Source organism: Dromiciops gliroides, chromosome 4 (assembly GCF_019393635.1).
Source record: "Dromiciops gliroides isolate mDroGli1 chromosome 4, mDroGli1.pri, whole genome shotgun sequence".
Lineage (NCBI taxonomy): Eukaryota > Metazoa > Chordata > Mammalia > Microbiotheria > Microbiotheriidae > Dromiciops > Dromiciops gliroides.
The window spans coordinates 157,776,361-157,795,795 of record NC_057864.1 but is presented as its reverse complement, the minus strand read 5'-3'; the positions used below and the strand labels follow the sequence as shown (position 1 = coordinate 157,795,795).

General features: G+C 42.1%; 1 protein-coding gene across 1 annotated transcript in view; it reads left to right on the top strand.

The window, feature by feature from the left end:
• NTRK1 (neurotrophic receptor tyrosine kinase 1) overlaps window positions 1–19,435 on the top strand; it is a 41,846-nt gene that overhangs the window by 3,533 nt on the left and 18,878 nt on the right. The window contains exons 2-6 of the mRNA XM_043964011.1: window positions 1,615–1,689; window positions 1,849–1,920; window positions 3,477–3,545; window positions 11,581–11,711; window positions 11,913–12,055. Of these exons, the coding sequence (XP_043819946.1) occupies window positions 1,615–1,689; window positions 1,849–1,920; window positions 3,477–3,545; window positions 11,581–11,711; window positions 11,913–12,055 (490 nt within the window). The remainder of the gene's footprint in view (window positions 1–1,614; window positions 1,690–1,848; window positions 1,921–3,476; window positions 3,546–11,580; window positions 11,712–11,912; window positions 12,056–19,435) is intronic.

Genomic DNA, 19,435 nt, shown 5'->3' with positions numbered 1-19,435 from the left:
AGAAGAACTCTTGGGTTTCTCTGGCAGAGCTAATAATGGGTTGATATTGTTGAGAACAGGCAAATAAAATACAAGTAAAAGTGAACTAGGGGCCTCCTAGCTCATGTTGCCTAATCTCCCTGAAAGGGATCAGAGTGAGAAGCAGCATGGTTCAATGGCCCTGGCGTAAGAAGAGATCTGGGTTCCAATCTCATTTCTGACACTAGCTATTTGATGAAGATGCTGGGCAAATCACTTCAACTCTCTGGTCTCAGTTTCTTCATCTGTAAAATGGGGATAAATTTACTTTTATAAAGTTTACATGGCTGTTGTGACACTCAGATGAAATAATTATGCTAAGTTGCTATTGCAAATCTTAAAGTCTTGTGTACATTTCTAGTTATATTTACTATTATTATTATTATTATTATTATTAGAGGGGTAGCATGGAGTAGTGGATAGAGAACTGACCTTGAAGCCAGTAAGACTTGGGCTCAAGACCCACCTCTGCCATTATTGACTGTGTATCCCTGGGCAAATCACTTAACTTCTCTGTGCTCCAAGCACTGACCTGCATTGGTAGAGAAAGTTCCCAGGCTGGAGTTCACTATTCCAATTCAGGAATCGAAGCTTCAGTCCCATCCTTTCCTCCTAGAGGTACAATCTTGGTGCATTAAAAAAACAAATGGTACTCCATTATTATTAGAGAGGCATCATGGAGAAGCAGGCAAAAATCTGGCCTCAGAAACTTACAAAACATGGTTCAAATTTTGCTTTGGATACATCCTGACTGAGCAACCTGGCCAAGTCACTTAGCCCCTAAATGCCCTAAGCAGCTCTCTAACATTCGAGTTGGTAGAGCAAGTGCCAGTCTTCATTGGTAGAGAATGTTGACTCATTCATAGTTCTTCATGCCAATGCAATCACAGATCTGGTTCAAAAAAATGATTCTTGCCCTCCCTAGAGGAAGGCAGTGTGGTATAATGGACAGAAAACTGGCCTTGATGTCAAGAAGACCTGGGTTTGGGTCTCACCTCTGACAGGGCAAGAAAAAATACTAGGCTAAAAAACTCTACTAGCAAATACAGAGGAAGGTGGTAGAGTCTCCTCACTTTTCTTGTACCAGTGAAAACTAGGGTCTTGTGCTTTTCACTTAAAAGCAATGTCTTCACATGTGTGTAGTTATAAATGTACAGGCATGGGTAAGTACCTACAAAAATCTACGAGAGTTTGTTGTGCACATGAGCAGGTGTGTTATTTACCTGGGTGAGAGAGAGGTGCAGAAGCATGTTGGAGGATGTTGAAACTTGAATAGGCCAGGGAGTTGGAGAGACTAGGGAGAGGGTAAAGGAGTACAGAGGTATAAGGGAGGACTAAGCTGGCATCTGTGCTTGTAAGCAGGGGTTAGGACTTCTTCACCAGAGAAGCACATATCTGTGCTAAGATATGTGTGCCTAGAAGTGAAGGTACATGCACCTTTATGTGAATCCATATACTATATACGAGGTGGACTGAAGTCTCCTCATCTGACAGAGAGAGAGAGAGAGAGAGAGAGAGAGAAAGAGAGAGAGAGAGAGAGAGAGAGAGAGAGAGAGAGAGAATCTTAATTCTGCCATCTTTTCTCTTTCTCCATAGCCATATTGAGAACCAGAAGGATTTGAAGAATCTGACCCTGAATGACCTGAGTGTCCTGAGGGAGCTGAGGAACCTGTGAGAAGAGGGGAGGGGAGGGGGGGGAGAGGAAGGACTGGCTGGGCTCCGGAGAGGTGGGGTAGGGGTGAGGCGCTGGTCAGGGAGCAGACGCTGGAGTGCTGAGGAAGGGGAGCAGGTATCCCTGGGGTGGGAGTAATTCCCATTTGTCTCTCATAGCACCATCGTCCACAGTGGTCTCCGATGGGTGGCTCCAGATGCCTTTCGCTTCACCCCTCGGCTGAGCCGACTGTGAGTACCAGCACACCTGGGCCCTTCTGTAAGGGAGTTTGAAGAGGCTCAGGCCTCCTAAGAGGTTTTCAGCTCTGAGTGGAAAAGGCCAGAGGGATCATCCAACAGCTGTGAATACGCAAGTCTTGGGTCAAGGACTTTCAGAGTCTTCAGATTCCTGAGATCCTGGAGCCCATTCCCCTGCTTCTGTCCTGGGTGACCCTGCTAGGGGGGCTCCCTCTCCTTTATACTCTTCAGAGTTGGAAATCCCTGAATCTCCCCTCTCCCAAATAAATTGCACGCCTTTGTTGAATTGAATTGAATTCTATTTTTTCCACCTTTGAACTGTGGCATCAGCTCCTAAGTAGGTCCTTCTACACATCTCTCTTCTTTAGGAGATAATTGGGTCTCCAGGTTTGGGGAGGAAAAAGAGGTAGAGACAGGTCTCCTGGACTCCCAGGCTGGGAATCCCTGTATTCCCAGCCCCTACCCTGGCTGAGCCTTCCAAATGGGGAAAGTGTTATTTAAGCCCCAAGGTATACATGAAGGGAGGTCACAGAAAATGTCCCGGCTTGTATCTAACTTGTCCTTCCCCAGCCATCCTTATAAGAGAGGAGGTTAGGGGCAGGAGAGTCCCACTGGTATTTCTGTAAAGAAATGGTCCAGGTGGGAAGGGTGCAGCACCTGAAGCTGAGACCCAGACCATTTTCCAGAGGTGTTTCTTAACGAGGAGGATGGTTTGAGGGCAGAGATATTGATGCCTCTTCCAATCTGACAAATCAGAGAGAAGGGAACTTCATGGCGGAAGGTCTAGAGTTCAGCTGTTCCCCTTCTTACCTAGGAAATTCTGTATAGATTCTGCCCCTCTCCCGTATGGGACTCTGTGCATGTGTGTGTGTGTGTGTGGGGGGTGTGAACTGTTTGCCCAGCCCTGGCCTTCCTCTAAAGTTTCAGAGGCTTTGAAGGGAGGCATCATAAGATCTGTCTTATCCCCCCCTTTACAGGATTGAGCATCAGACAGGTGGAGAGAAGGGGATGGGGGATGGGACATGGTTCTCAGAAGCATTGGGACCCAGAGGAAGGAAGGGAGGGATGTGTATGTTGGGGGAGGCTGATGCCTGTCTGCAAGAATGCTTTGAGTTACTTAGTGCAAAGGGTTATTTTTTTGGGGGAAGACCTCGATGTTCTCTTTTTCCCTCCCCATCTGGTCCCTGTCAGTGGGGGGTGGGGGGAGAAAGGGGAGCACAGATGGACCCCCTCCTGCCCACCCCCCAGCTGTGGCCTCAGCACTTTGCCAGCTGGGGCCAGGAGGGGGAGGGGGAGCCGGCTGTTCCCTCAGTTCCCCCCCTTCCCTGGGGGTCTAGGGGAGGGAGTGAAGGGGGGTTTAACCCTTGTGGTGCTGGTCAGTAGAAGAACAGGAGTCTCCTAACGCATTAGCTGCTTCTTCAAGTGCTAGAGTTTGGGGGAAGTTGGACGGGGGGGTGAGGGGGGTGTTGGAGAGCAGCTAGGTGTTAAATTCTACATTTAGAGAAGGCTCAGAAGGGCCACTTAGAGTAAGGGCTCTTTCTCTCTTACAGGAATCTTTCCTTCAATGCACTGAACTCTCTCTCTTGGAAAACTGTTCAGGGCCTTTCCCTGCAGGAACTGTAAGTACCAGGGCTTGTATAGGAGCTTATTAGAAGGAGATTGTATGTAAATGTGTGTGTGTGTGTGTGTGTGTGTGTGTGTGTGTGTGTGCAGGCACACGCACGTGCCATTGTTGGGGGTGGGAATTGCTGACTAGATATGTGTGATTATGAGTTTGTGACTGTGGGTATGACCCAGTGAGGGGCCTGGGGGCTGCCTGGTGCTAACTGGAGGCAGTGGGTTATTCTAGTTGTGGATCTCTGTGACTTGCCGTGGAGTCCCAAAGTCAATGGCAGTATCATGTAAATGATGAGGGGGACCCGTCCTGGGAGTTTTCCTCCTCAGGACTGGAGGGCAGTCGGGAGTCACATTTACAATGAACAAAAGTTCCCTAAGCATCTATCACAATAGGTAGAGCTCTGGGCTAGGTGCTCTGGAGATGACAACATTTAGATAAAACATGGTCCCTACATGTAAGGTGTTTACAGTCTAGTAGGAGGCTGAGATTCCAACTGAGAATTTTTTTTCTTTTATTGGATGATTTCACTGGAATAGGAATGAGGAAACTGAACCTGCTCTGAAACTTAGTGTTGTTGTTTTTTAAATTCAATTTAATTTTATTTTTAGGTTCAAATTCTCTCCCACCCCCACTGAGAAAACAAAAACCAAAGCTCTTGTTACAGACATATATAATGTACTCAATCAGAACAAATTTCCCTGGGGCAGCTAGGTGGTACAGTGGATAAAGCACTGGCCCTGCAGTCAGGCGGACCTGAGTTCAAATCTGGCCTCAGACACTTGGCACTTACTAGCTGTGTGACTTACTAGTGGGCAAGTCACTTAACCCCAATTGCCTCACCAAAAAGAAAGAAAAAGAAAACAAATTTTCTGCATTGGTCATGCCCCAAATCATATATATATATATACATACATACATATATATATTTCAGTCTGTACTCTGAATTCATCACACAGGAGGTGGGCAGCAGGTGTAATTTATAATCTTCAAAATCCATTAGATCGTGAACTCCTGGATCACAGGGAATGCCTTTTGCTTCTTTTTGTGTGTCCCTCCCAATACTTAGCATACTGCCTTGTACATAACAGGTGCTTAAAAAATGCTTACTGACTGATTAATGAGTCCAAGTTTTTAAAAAATGAAATAGTTCTTGCCCTCAAAGAGCTTACATTCTTTTTAAAAAATTAAAAAAATTTTTTTAGTGAGGCAATGCGGGTTAAGTGACTTGCCCAGGGTCACACAGCTAGTAAGTGTTAAGTGTCTGAGGCCGGATTTGAACTCAGGTCCTCCTGATTCCAGGGCTGGTGCTCTATCCACTGCACCACCTAGCTGCCCCCAAAGAGCTTACATTCTATTGGAGGATGGGGAATGACAACAAGTACATATTTAAATATGTATACAAAACTAATACTATGCAATTTGGGAGATCAGGAAAGGCCTCATGTGGGGGAAGTTAACCATAAAGGAAATTTAGGATTTTCTTTTCTTTTCTTTTCTTTTGGCAGGGCAATGGGGGTTAAGTGACTTGCCCAGGGTCACACAGCTAGTAAGTGTCAAGTGTCTGAGGCCGGATTTGAACTCAGGTCCTTCTGAATCCAGGGCCGGTGCTCTATCTACTGTGCCACCTAGCTGCCCCCAATTAAGAATTTTCTGAGGTGGAGGCATGGGGACAGAGATGGGGGGGAGTGTTGTGTATGAGGAACAGTGAAGACATTTTGGGTGGCACATAAAGTGAAAGAATCAATTAGTCAATCAATTAATATTTATTAAGCACCTACTATGAGCCAAGCACTGTGTTAAGCACTGGGGATAAAAAGGAGGCAAAAGACAAGCCCTGCCCTCAAAGAACTTACAGTTTAATGGGGGAGACAACATATAGACGCATATATACAAACAAGCTATATACAGGATATAGAGAAAATAATTAACAGAAGGAAGGCATAAGAATTAAGAGAGGGGTGGGAAAAGCTTGTAGGAAAAGATGAGATAGTAATTGGGATTTAAAGATAGCCAGAGAAGTCAGCAGGCGGAGCTGAGGAGGGAGAGCATTCCAGGCACCAGCCACAGCCAGAGAAAATGCCCAGAGCCAAGAGATGAAGTATGGAGATGAAGAAGAGGAATGTAGGATAAACATGGAAAGCTAGTTGGAAGCCAGGTTACAAAGGATATGAAATAGGAGCTTGTACTTGAAGCTATATGGGTAGCTAGGTAGCACAGTGGATAGAGTGCTGACCCTGAGCATCAGGAGGACTTGAGTTCAAATCTGATCTCAGATAGTTATGCTACTTACTAGCTGTGTGTCCCTGGGCAAGTCACTTAACCTTGTTTGCCTCAGTTTGCCCATCTGTAAAATGAGCTGGAGAAGGAAATGGCAAACCACTCCAGTACCTTTACCAAAAAATCCTAAATGGGGTCAAGGAGAGTCAGACATGACTGAACAACAACTTGATCCTATGGGTAAAAGAGAGCCACTAGAGTTCATTGAACAGGCAAGTTTTGTGGTTAGACTTTTACTTTAGGGGTATAATTTTGGCAATAGAGTAGAACAATGGGGTCCAACTCAAATGGAAATAGGAAAGCACTAAACTATACATAAGAACTCCTGCAAACTGCATATTAAGTTAGAAAACCACTTGTGTGTTTTTTTTTTTTGTTTTTTAGTGAGGCAATGGGGGTTAAGTGACTTGCCTAGGATCACACAGCTAGTAAGTGTTAAGTGGCTGAGGCTGGATTTGAACTCAGGTACTCCTGACTCCAGGGCCGGTGCTCTATCCACTGCGCCATCTAGCTGCCCCAGAAAACCACATGTTAACATTATCTATATTGTATTGTATTTTTCCTTTGTATTATTAAATACTTCTCAATTACATTTGAGGCTGGTTTGGGCCACACCCAGGAATGTTACAAGCATCTTGAGCTTGCCACCTCTGGTGTAGACTGTATAGGATATATTGTAGAAGGAAGGGAGAACAATCAGAAACCTATTGCAATCCTCCAGGCAAGAGGAGCTGTGGAGGTGGCCAAGTGTGTAGAGAGATGGGGTGGGATAGATGAGATTGTGTGGAGCTTGAATTGATGAGGCTAATCACGAGACAATGAAAAACAGTGCCTATTATTTAAAAAATTTACATTCTCCTGAAAGCAGACAAACCCCTTCTCTCATCTCCAGTCACTATCCTTAGAACCCCTATCCTGACTCAAAATTCTATGGTTACCAAGCACATGAGAGATTGGAGATGGTTATTACTCTTACTTCCTAATGCTTTTGACATGGGCAGCTAGGTGGCACAGTGAATAGAGTGCTGAGCCTTGAGTCTGGAAGACTCATCTTCCTGAGTTCAAATCTGATATCTGGCACTTACTATCTATGTTACCCTGGGCAAGTCACTCAGTTTCCTCATCTGTAAAATGAGCCGGAAAAGGAAATGACAAAACACTTCCGTATCTCTGCCAAGAAAACCCCAAACAGGGTCATGAAGAGTTGGACACTACTGAACAACAGCAATAGTGTAATTTATCTCAGATATCCAATTATCATCTTCTTGCTCTCTAGGGAGGGACAATTAGCTCCCCATCCCTTCTTCTCCTCCTCCATCCCATAGTGTCCAGAAAATTATAGTTTTAGAACTGGAAGATCATCTCATTTAACTATTTAATTTTAAAGTTGAGGGAGCTGAGGCCCAGAGAAGTTAAGTGGCTTTTTCTGGGACTATGTGAGAGTAAGACATAGGACTGATATCCAATTTTCAACCAAGGCTGTGCTCTGGCTTCATATACTGTATACTTTCCATGGTACCACTCTTCCTTTAGGGAGGTTAATTCTTGCTGATGTCTAAGCTCATTCCCTATTGCTTGACAGGCACGATGTTCCTAAAGCATAGGTTGGATCATGTCATCTAGCTACCTGAAAATTCCAGTGGCTCCCTATTGTCTATCCAATTGTTAGCCTGGGATCCTGTCTACCTTTTCAGTTTTATTTTATATTACTCCCCTTCCTGTGTTCTGTGTTCCAGGAAACTTGGCCCTTTGGCTGTTCCCCTTACATCTATGTACATGATTTTGAAATCAGAAAGACCTGTGTTCAAATCCTGCCTCAGATATTTATTTAGTTGGGTAACCCTGGGCAAGTCACAACTTTCCTGGGCCCCAGTTTCCTCATCTATAAAATGGGGATGATAATTATAGCACTTAACCTCACAGGGTTGTGGTAAGGATCAAACAAGATAACAAACATAAAGTACTTTGTAAATCTTAAAGTGCAATATTTTGTTCAGCTGTGCCCAATTCTCCATGACCCCATTTGGGGTTTTCTTGGCAAAGATATTGGAGTGGTTTGCTATTTCCTTCTCCAGCTCATTTCATAGATGAGGAAACTGAGGTAAACAGGGTTAAGTGACTTGCCCAGGGTCACACAGCTAGTAAGTGTCTGAGGTTGGATTTGAACTCGGAAAGTTGAGTCTTCCTGACTTCAAGTCCAGTGCTCTATCCACTGTGCCACCTAGTTCTGCAAAAGTACAATTTAAATGCTAGCTATTATTATTATTGTACTCCATTCTCCTTGAACTCCCTCTTTCCCCCATCTCCTCTCACATCACTCAGATGTCTTCCTCCAACATCTCCTCCTTTACTCCTGTCTCAAATGAAGAGGTGACTTCTCTCCTTGCCAAGGCAAATCCCTCTGTGTGTACCCTTGGTCTCATTTGATTGTCTTTTCTAGTCAATCATCCTCACCATCATCGCTGCTTTTTTTTTTTTTTAGTGAGGCAATTGGGGTTAAGTGACTTGCCCAGGGTCACACAGCTAGTAAGTATTAAGTGTCTGAGGTCAGATTTGAACTCAGGTCCTCCTGACTCCAGGGCTGGTGCTCTATCCACTGCGCCACCTAGCTGCCTCCATCGCTGCTTCCTAATCTTCAGTCTCTCCCTTTCTGCTCGTCCCCTTTCTGCTATCTACCAACACACCTATGTCTCTCTCATCCTTAAAAAGAACCTCTCACTCGACTTAACCATCTCTGCTAGATATCCTCTTTTAGCTCTTCTCCCCTTCATGGCCAAACTCTTTGAAAAAGCCTTCACAGTTTGTACCTCCATTTCCTTTCCTCTCACTTGACTCTAAACTCTCAGTAATCCAACTTCCACCCTCATTATTTAACTGAAACTCTACTCCTACAAATTACCAGGGATCAATGAATTGTCAAATGGGGTGGGGGGGTGGGTTGGGTTTGGGTGGGGGGGATTGAGGTTGCACAGTGGATAGAGCACTTGCTCTGGAGTCAGGAGTACCTGAGTTCAAATCCGGCCTCAGACACTTGACACTTACTAGCCTTGTGACCCTGGGCAAGTCACTTAACCCCCATTGCCCTTAAAAAATAAATTAAAAAAAAATCTGGCCTCAGGCACTTCCTAGCTGCCTGACCCTGGGCAAATCATGTAACAACTGCCTCAAATAACACCACTCCTACCACTCTCACCCCAAATCTGATGGCCTTTTCTTAATTCTCATACTTGGCCTATTTGAAACCTCTGACACAATCTTCTTGTGGATACTCATTCCCCTCTTAGTTTTTGTGATTCTGCTTCTTCCTAAATTCTCCTCCTATTTATCGGATTGTTTCTTCTTAATCTTCTTTGATGGATCACCCTTCAGGTAACCTACAAGCATGACCACCTAATTGTGGGTGACCTTCAAGGTCAGTCTTCTCTTTTCCCTCCATGATCTCATTCGGTGATCTTATCATTCCCATGGGTTCAATGACCATCTCTGTGCAGATGATTCCCAAATCTATATACACAGTCGTAGTTTATCTCCCAAACTCTAGCCCTATGTCACCAATTGCTTCTTAGACCTCTAGAACCAGATTCCCCATGGCATCCCAAACATTAACATATCCAACAGAATGTATCTTTCCCCACCCCATTCTCTTCCTAACTTTCCTATTACTGTTGTTTTTTGTGTGTGTGGGCAATGAGGATTAAGTGACTTGCTAGTAAGTGTCACACAGCTAGTAAGTGTCAAGTGTCTGAGGCTGGAACTGAGCTCAGGTCCTCCTGAATCCAGGGCTGGTGCTTTATCCACTGCGTCACCTAGCTGCCCCGCCTATTACTGTTGAGAGCGTTACCATTCACTGGTCACCTAGTCTCACAACTTCGAAGTTGGTCTTGACTCCTCACTCACTCTCATCCTACGTAGCCAATTCAACATCAGATCTTATCATTTCTATCTTCACAAAGTCTCTCATATATATCCCTTTCTCTCAACTCAGCTATAGTCCTTTTTAAGGCTCTTATCACCTCTTGCCTGAACTCTTGCAATAGGGCTTCTCATTGGTCTCCCCACCTCCCAAGTCTCTCCCCTCTCCAAGCCATCTTTCTTTTTTCTTTTGAGGCACCCTGCATTAAGTGCCTTGCCTGGGGTCATACAACTAGTGTCCGAGGTCAGATTTGAATTCAGGTCCTCCTGGAGGGGGGCGGGTAGGGCTCTATCCACTTCAGCACTTGGCCATCCTTCACTCAGCTGCCAAAGTGATTTTTTTCCTAAAACACAAATTACTTCCCTGCTCAGTAAACTATAGTGGCCCCATATTATCTTCAGGATCAAATATAAATATCTGCTTATCATTTAATGGCCTTTACAACCTGGTCCCTTTTCTACCTTTTCAGTCTTCTGTGAACTCTACACTCCAGCTACCCTTGATGTTCCTGGCACAGGACACCCCTTCTCCCAACTGCATGTCTTTGTACTGGCTGCTTCCCCTTCTCACCTCTACCCACTCTGTCCAGTGCCTTCCCTTTGAGATTCCATTTATACTAAATATCTTTTATGCACAAAATTATCTGTATATTATCTCCCTTATTAAAATGTGAGCTTCTTGATGGCAAGTTCCATATTTTTTCCTCTCTTTGTATCCTCAGGGTCTGGTACACAATAAGTGTTTAAAAAATGCTTGTTGGCTTTGATTCTCAGCCTTCATACAAATGGTCCTCTGTGTCTGGAATGCACTCTATCACCTTGGCCTATTATAATCTTTCAGAGCCCAGCTCAGATGCCTTTCCAGACACTCCCAATTATTATCACTCTGTCTTTTGAAACCACTTTCTCATTACTCTGGATATAAATTATATTTACTTATTTCTGTGCCTGTTATTTCCTCCCAGTAGAAAATGTAAACTCTTTGAGAGCAGGACTGTTTCTTTTTTGTTTCTGAATCCTCATTGACAATGTCTTATATGTAGTAGATACTTAAAAATGTTGAATTGATGAAAGAGTTTAGAGATAAAGTTGCATCTTATACATTTTGGTATGCTATCTCCTTGTCATTTTCTTTGATGAAATTATCCAGGGTTTCTGCAATCTGTTCTTTGACCCACCAATTCTTTAGAATTAAGATATTTAATCTCCAATTAATTTTTAATTCTTAAAAGCCCTTTATCCAATATATTTTTATTTCATTGTGGTCAATGAGGGATGTATTTAATATTTCTGCTTTTCTTCATTTGTTTGCAAGGCGTTTATGCCCTAATACATACTCCATTTTTGTAAAGGTGCTGTATATAGCTGAGAAATATATACACTCCTTTCTATTTTCATTCAGTAATCCCCAGAGATTTATCATATATTGTTGTGCTAATATGCTTAGCACAGTGCCTACCATGTAGTGGATGCTTAGTAAATGCTTTTTGATTTGACTTTTCTCAGGTTATTAATATATTTCCTTTTCTTTTTTTTGCTAGATTTTTTCTAAATCTGAAAGAAGTACATTGAGAACTCTATTACAGTTTTACTATTTCTTCCTTTAACAACTTTTCTTTAAGTATTTAGATGCTAGATCTTTTGTTATATGTGCATTGTGTTTATATTATGATGCCTTTAATTGTGGTTTCTTTTTTATCTCTTTTAACGAAAAAAATTTTTTTGGGGTTTTCCCTTACCTGAGGCCATGATTGCTCCCCCTATTTTTGAATGTCACACGCCAAAAATATGGAATTCCATATGGCTGTGCCCTCCTCTCTAATGAATCCTCGTGCCTTCTCTCTCAGGGTTCTGACTGGAAACCCCTTGAACTGTTCCTGTGCCCTTCGATGGCTACAGCCCTGGGAGGAGGAAGGGCTGGCCAAACTGGAGTTTCCATGCCAGGGGTCTCTTGCCCTTATGCCCAATGACAGCTGTGGTAGGTGGAATTGGAGGAGGAGAATGAGTCATTGGGGTTGGGGGGATGGACAATGTCTGGGTATAGGGGGCACCATTGCTGCTGGGGAGGTAGGTTCGATGATTAAGGAGGTCAGCAACTTCTCAGGAGTGAGAAGACAGGCTTGGGCCCTGCATCCGATGATCTCTCTTTTTTCTGTTTCCCCCTCTTCCCTTGGGTTAGGCGTGCCCCTGCTGAAGGTTGAGTTGTCCAATACTACAGTGGATGTAGGTGACAATGTGACACTGCATTGCCAGGTGGAGAGCCATGGCCAGAGTTGGACTGGCTGGAACACTGAAGAACTCTCTGAGTTTGCCACTGTGATGGTAAGAGATGGACACAAAGCCCCAAGAAATAGAAACAGCAACCCCCCCCAAAGAGGCACACACACCAAAAAGGAAACACCCAGATGCCAAACAAATACTGAGAGAATGAAAAGAAAGGCCCCTCCATGCCCTAGAACCCAATCAATCAATTTTTATTAAGCACCTACTATGTGCCTATACTAGGGAAACAAAAAGACCCAATGTACTCCCCCCTCACACTTGAGGCCCATCCACGGGTGGCAGAATAAAAGAGGGTGGAGAACACTCATCTGCACCCCAGCACTCCAGACCTCATCTCTGTGTGTTCTTCAAGTATCCTAAGTGATAAGAAGGGTAGAAGACAGTTAGGATATAAGGTGACTCCTAGGCTTCCCACCCATCCACTGTAAACTCATCCCTAATAGTACTCACGGTGTCCTGGTGCAGGAAGAAACTGTTTACTCTCAGGGTGAATGGGTCCAACAGCAAGAGCATAATTTAGAAGAAACGCCAATATAGTAGGAAGCTGCTAATACCTGTGAGACCCTGAGCAAATCAATTTAATCTGTCTTGGCCTCAGTTTGCTCATATGCAAAATGAAAGGGTGGACTAGATTGTCTACACCAGCCCTAAACCTATGAAAAGTTTTAATAATAATAATTATATTCTTTTTTTTTGGCGGGACAATGGGGGGGGGCGGATTAAGTGACTTGCCCAGGGTCACACAGCTAGTAAGTGTCAAGTGTCTGAGGTCAGATTTGAACTCAGGTTTTCCTGAATCTAGGGCCAGTGCGCCACCTAGCTGCCCCATGATAATTATATTCTAAAGAAATATAATCACAATTTGCATTTGTATGGTGCCCAGTAGTTCAATAGGCTCTTTTATATGTCATTTTGTAGGAAGATATAGTTAGTGAAGCAGTGGAAATAGTATCAAATATAGTGAGGAGTTGTGAGTTAAAATCCTGACACTTGACAATTACTGTCTATAAAACAAGTCACTTCAGATAAATTGCTGTCTCGCCATGACTCTCCTATCATGTACTTGTTAAACTGATTTCTTGAACCCAAGGGTAAGACTTTACATTTATAACTTTTTAGTTTCATCTTATTAGATTCAGCCCAATATTTGAGCCTGTTAATCTTTTAGGATCATGACTGTTATCTAATGCTGGTCAGTTGTTGTCCTTCCTTGTCTAAGAGAAAAAAGTCTTTGAGCCTCAGTTTCCCCATCATTAAAATTGGAATAATAATGCTTATAAACTTTCTTGATAGGGTAGTTGAAGAGAAAATGCTTTGTTAGCCTTAAAGCACTATGAAAATGTCTGTTAATCCTTGTTGATTTTTACAAAAGCCCTGTGAGACAGGTTGTTGTTGTTCAGTTGTTTCAGTTGTGTCTGACACTTTGTGACCCCATTTGGGTTTTTCTTGGTAAAGATTTCTGAGTGGTTTGCCTTTTCCTTCTCTAGCTCATTTTACATATGAGGAAACTGAGACAAACAGGTTAAGAAGATGATATGACCTGACCAAGGTCATACAGCTAGTAAATATCTGAGGTTGGATTTGAACTCAGGTCTTCCTGACTCTGGGCCTAGTGCTCTATCTATTATACCATCTAGCTGTTAGATAGGTAGATCAGAAGAAATAATTCTCATTTTTATAAATGAGGAAACTAAGAGAAATCCAGTGATCTGCTCAAGGTTTCATAGCTAGCTCATGAAGGAGCCTAACTTGAACTCACTGGCTCAGAATAATTTAAAGAGGACCTGGATTCTATTCCCAGGTCTTTGTGACCTTGGTCAAGTCACTGAACCAGTATAGATCTCAGTTTTCTTATTTGTAAAATTGGTGTGCATGTGTGTGTGGATTTAGACTATATGCCCTAGGTTCAAACCCCATCTCTAGGGCTTGCTAGCTGTGTGACCTTAGACAAGTCATATCATCATTACCACCACTACCACAATAATCATCTTCATAATAATAGATAAATAGCATTTATATTGTGCTTTAAGGTTTACAAAGCACTTTACAAATATCTCATTTGATCTTCACAACAATTCTGGGAGGTATTTGCTATTATTATATCCATTTTGTAGTTGAAGAAATTGAGGCAGAGGTTAAGTGACTTGCCCAGGGTCACACAGCTAGCTAGTAAGTGTCTGATTCAGGATTTGAACCGAGTCTTCCTGAATCCAGGTTCAGAGCTCTTATTATATCTGTAAAATGAGAGGTTGGACTTATTGGCTTCTGAGATTCCTTCTAGGTATATATCTGGGATTCTTTTACTTCTAATGTCCCTGGAAAGTTCCAGGCCTAAATCTATGATCCTATAAATTCACATCCTTGACTTTAAAGTGAGCCCCTGGCTTCCCCATCCAGGGCTCCTTCCACTATACCTTGTGGCCTCTCTCACTTGTATTACACATTACGAAATACAGAAACCATAGAATAAAGAAACTGAGGTACAGAGAATAGAAATGAACTCTAACCACTGGAGATCTCCTCTTCTTCACTGGTGTCTGACCCAAATATTCTGGCCTCAAGTTTTTGGCACTTACCTCAGGTCTGATTTCACCTCCTAAGGAAGCCATTTTACTCCTCAGTCAACCATAGGATCATAGATTTGAAACTGGAAGGGACTTTAGAAGCCATTGAGTCTAACTGATTCATTTTGACATTTCAGGAAACTGAGGATGAGATAGCAAATAGCAGTCAGGATTCCAATCTTGCTTCTAGATTCATCTCTAGTGTCAATACTCTTTCATGGTACCATGCTATGATTGCTTCTTTATCTTTCCAATCACAGAATGATGAAATCTCAGAATTGAAATAGTGGTATGCTGGTAAATATTTAATAAGCAGCCCTGTGGAAAAAAGGTATATAGAACATATTTTAAGGTTTATTTTGCATTATTAACATTTTCTCTATCATGTTCTAGACAATAAAACAGTAATGTGCAGCATTTGCTGATTTCTGAGATATAAATGCTCATGCTGAAAATTTAACAATTGGTGCCTGTGAGCTGGTGTGAAACAGCTCCAGCACATCCCTGGTTGACAAGGACCCCAGAGATCATGCAGTATAACTCATCTCTTTTTTTTTTTTTTTTGAAGAGTTGGCCTCTTTCATTTATTTATTTATTTATTTTTGGTGAGGCAATTGGGGTTAAGTGACTTTCCTAGGGTCACACAGCTAGTGCCAAGTGTCTGAGGTCGGATTTGAACTCAGGTCCTCCTGAATCCAGGGCCGGTGCTCTATCCACTGCACCACCTAGATGCCCCACAACACATCTCTTAAGAGGAAACTTCTCTATAATGATCCTTAGCCTTTGGCTTGAAGACTTTAAGGGGCAATCTGCTAACTGCCCTTCCACTTTAGGATAGTTCGTTCTCTTTGTGTTTTCAAGCCTAAATATGCATCTTTCTACCTTCTATTCATCACTCCTGTTTTTCCCTCTGGGACCAAGAAGAGCAATTCTATTCCATCATTCATATATGGCAACCCTCCAGATGGCTTAAAGACAGAAATCATGTTCTCCTAAGTTTTCTCTTGTATAGACTAAACAATTTTAGGTTGTTCAAGCAAATCTTTTGGACACACTCCAGTGTATCAGTGTCCCTCCTAAAATGCTGTGCCCATAACCGAACACAAATATTCCAAATGTATCCTGACCAGGGCAGAGTAAAGTGGTTCTATCATCTCCCTACTCTTGGATACTATTCCTCTCTTAAAGTGGCTAAGAGTGTTTAAATTTTTCTGGCTGCCATATTATATCATTGACTCATATTGAGTCTGTAATTCCTAAAATCCAGAGATCTTTTTCAGATGAATTGCTGTCTCTCCATGCTTCTCCTATCAAGTACTTGTTAAATTGATTTCTTGAACCCTAGGGTGAGACTTTTCATTTATAACTTTTTGGTTTCATCTTATTAGATTTAGCCCAATATTTGAATCTGTTAATCTTTTTGGATTGTGTTTGTTAGTTGTTGTCTTTTGTTCTCAAAGTGGACCAAAATGACATCACTATGTTGGGGTCAAATTATAATGTATCCAACTGTGGTTGATCAGACTACTATGAACTTGGAAGGCTCTACCACAGGTCAGGCACAAATAGTCCATAATAATATATATCCAAATGTATTCTTTGCGTCATCAACAAATTTGATAAATGTGCCATCTATCCCTTTATCCACACCAGTGATAAACATATGAAAGATCACAAAATGAAGTATAGATCCATGAGGCATTCTCTAGAAACTTCGATACAAGTTGAAGTTGAACCATTAATGACTAGTCTTTGGGTGTGGCCACAGCTTTCAACTCTGAAATTCTGTCACTCTGTGAAATGGAGAGGCAGAGAGGCAATCAGAGGATGCTACCATGGACAGAGGGCTGACTCTTAAGATGAATCTAGGACCTAAATTTGAATTCTGTCTCTGCCAGGATTCAGTGGCTTTAATCATCTACAAAGTCACCTAGCTACTATCATCTAGCCCAGACCTATTCATCTCTTTCACAAGAAATGCTTGAGGGACTTTATCAAATAGTTTGCTAAAATCTAGGCAAATTATGCCTAAACCATTCTCCAAGCCTAGGAACCTGCCTAGCAATTCTACTAAAAAAGGAAAATGAGGTTAGTCTGGCTTGACCTGTTCTTGATTAAGCCAGGATGGTCCTTTGTGATCACCACTCCTGTGTTCCAGAATTTTGCCAGAAACCAAAGTCAAGCCCATCGCTCTAGATTTTGAAGGTGATTCTTTTCAGTTAAAAAAAAAATCAGGGCGTTGTTTGTCCATCACCAATCCAGTATATCCTGTTATCATCATCAATCCTGTTACCCATGATATTGCGAAATTAACTTGCAATTGCATCTAGCAGTTATTTCAGCCTAGTAGGATGCATTTCACTTGAGCTCATGAAGGGATAGGATCACAGCTTTAAAGTTGGACAGTACCTTAGAGACCCTCTAACCCAGGCCCCCTATTAATCATTTGTATTCTGCCTTTTTCCCATTCGAAGTTCATTCTCTTTGGCAGAAAAAACCGGAAGCAAAACCAGAACCGTGTGGTCTTGCCTTCTCTCCAACATCCATTAAGGTATCAACCCAGCCACCTTGAGCAATAGTCCTAGTCTTTCTTACATTATAATCCCCCCCCCAATATCACACACACACAAATCAAACCCTTATGTTTTCTTTGGCTTTCCTTGTCATCTCCCCAAAATTCTCATGTTTAGCACTTCTGGCACTGTTCCTAGTGGATGATGTATTCATCAATTAACAGGCACTTACTAAGCCTCTACTATATGTCAGGCACTGTGCTAAACACAGGGGATAAAAAGACAAAAAAGAAACTCTCTTTCCTGAAGGAGCTTACATCCTGTTATGGAAGACAATATGTATATGCATGAGTATATAAAAATATTTACATAAATACAGAATAATTGTGGGGGAAGAAAGTGGAAGTTAGTGGGGGAGTGGAGAAGGATCAAAAAAAACTTCATTGGGGCAGCTAGGTGGCACAGAGGGTAGAGTATCAGCCCCGGAATCAGGAAGACCTGAGTTCAAGTCCAGCCTCAGACACTTACTAGCTGTGTGACCCTGGCCAAGTCACTTAACTCTGCCTCCAGAAAAAGAAAAAAAGTAAGGTCTCAGTGTCCTCTGTTACCTTCCCTTGCTTCTATGTGCTAGATGACTTTTGTAATCTAAACTACTTGATAAGATCCCTATGCATCCACATTGGTTCTTTAGACATCACCACCTTTTCTTTCTCATTAGTGCTGTATCTCTTTGTGTCTTCAGAATTTCATTCTTGGAAGCTTACTGTCCTTTCTTGGCTGACTTCCCTTGTCAAATTTGCAGCCATAAGATCTGACATGTCCTCTTTCTGAATGTTTTGAGATCTATTCTAATATATCTAGGGTGCTTGTCAGCCTACCTGACTTTCTTATTCTCTATCATGAATTATAAGACAGAATTCCCCCAAAGATTCCCATCTTTCTACACCAGAAAAGTTTTCCTTGTTGAGAATCAGATCCAAGATAGAAGTTTTGATAGTTAATATGAATAGCTAGCATTTAAGGTTTGCAAAGCACTTTATAAACACTATCTCATTTTATCTTTACAGTAGCCCTTTGAGGTGCTATTATCCCCATCTTACAGATGAGGAAACTGAGGGAAAGAGAGATTAAATGGTTTGCCCAGGTTCTTCAGGCACTTACCATGGTTGATGAGTATCTGAAGCTACATTTGAACTCATGTCTTCTTAAGTTCAGGTCCAATGTTCTACAGGCCTCTCATTATTTTTTCTACCATTTAAAGATGAAATTATCATCAAAGCAAGTCAAGAAATTATTGGCAGCTCTATTTGGGGACAGCAAGGTGTAGGGGATAGAAAGCTGGCCTCAGAGTCATGATAAGCTTGGTTCCAACATGAAACATGTTAGCCATGTGACCCTGGGCAGACCACTTGACCTCTTAATGTGCTAGACAACTCTCTCAGAATGTAAATTACCAAAAAAAGTGTTGACCGTCATTCATTCATGGTAGAAGGGGTTTCTTTACCAAAACAGTTCTTTATTCCAGTGAAATTCTAGATCTAGTGCCTATCTCTATTCTTCTTTGGGACAGAGAGGTAGGTCCAGTCCATGTCCAGATAATTGAAGCCACCTATTATTATAATAATCATGCCTTTATGCCGGACTTATGGTTTACTCCCCAAATTTCTCATCAACTTCACTCCAATAACCATGTCATTTCTGATTTTGCCTCTGCTGATCTTCGCCCAATTGCTTTCTACTATTCTTTCTCCCTCCAGTTTTCCTCACATGACTATATTGTCTTTTTTTTTTTTTTAATGGGGCAATGGGGTTAAGTGACTTGCCTAGGGTCACACAGCCAGTTAAGTGTCAAGTGTCTGAGGCCGGATTTGAACTCAGGAACTCCTGAATCCAGGGCCGGTGCTTTATCCACTGCGCCACCTAGCCGCCCCCAACTATATTGTCTTAGTATACAATGTTACTCCATCCATTCTTTTTACCCATTCTATTCATTTAGAAGAAGGAACTATATCCTAGTCCTATCAAGTCTCACCGAGGCTCATAAAGTAATTTTGACTTCTCAAATATTAGTATCTATAATTTATCTTGCATTTTAACCATACTTTGTACACTTCTGTATAAACATCTGATGCCATGAGTTCTCTTACTATCTTGTTTTTTGGGTTTTGTATCTTATGAAAGTTTGAGTGCCTCTAGTGCTATTCTTCTTCCTACAGTGATGCTGTTATCTGTGGCATCTAGTGTGCTGTCCTTCCTTTGCCATCTTTTAAAATTTAAATCACTCTTTATTAGATTTGCATGACTCCAGGAAAATACATTCTTAAATTAGTGCTTGTCAGGTA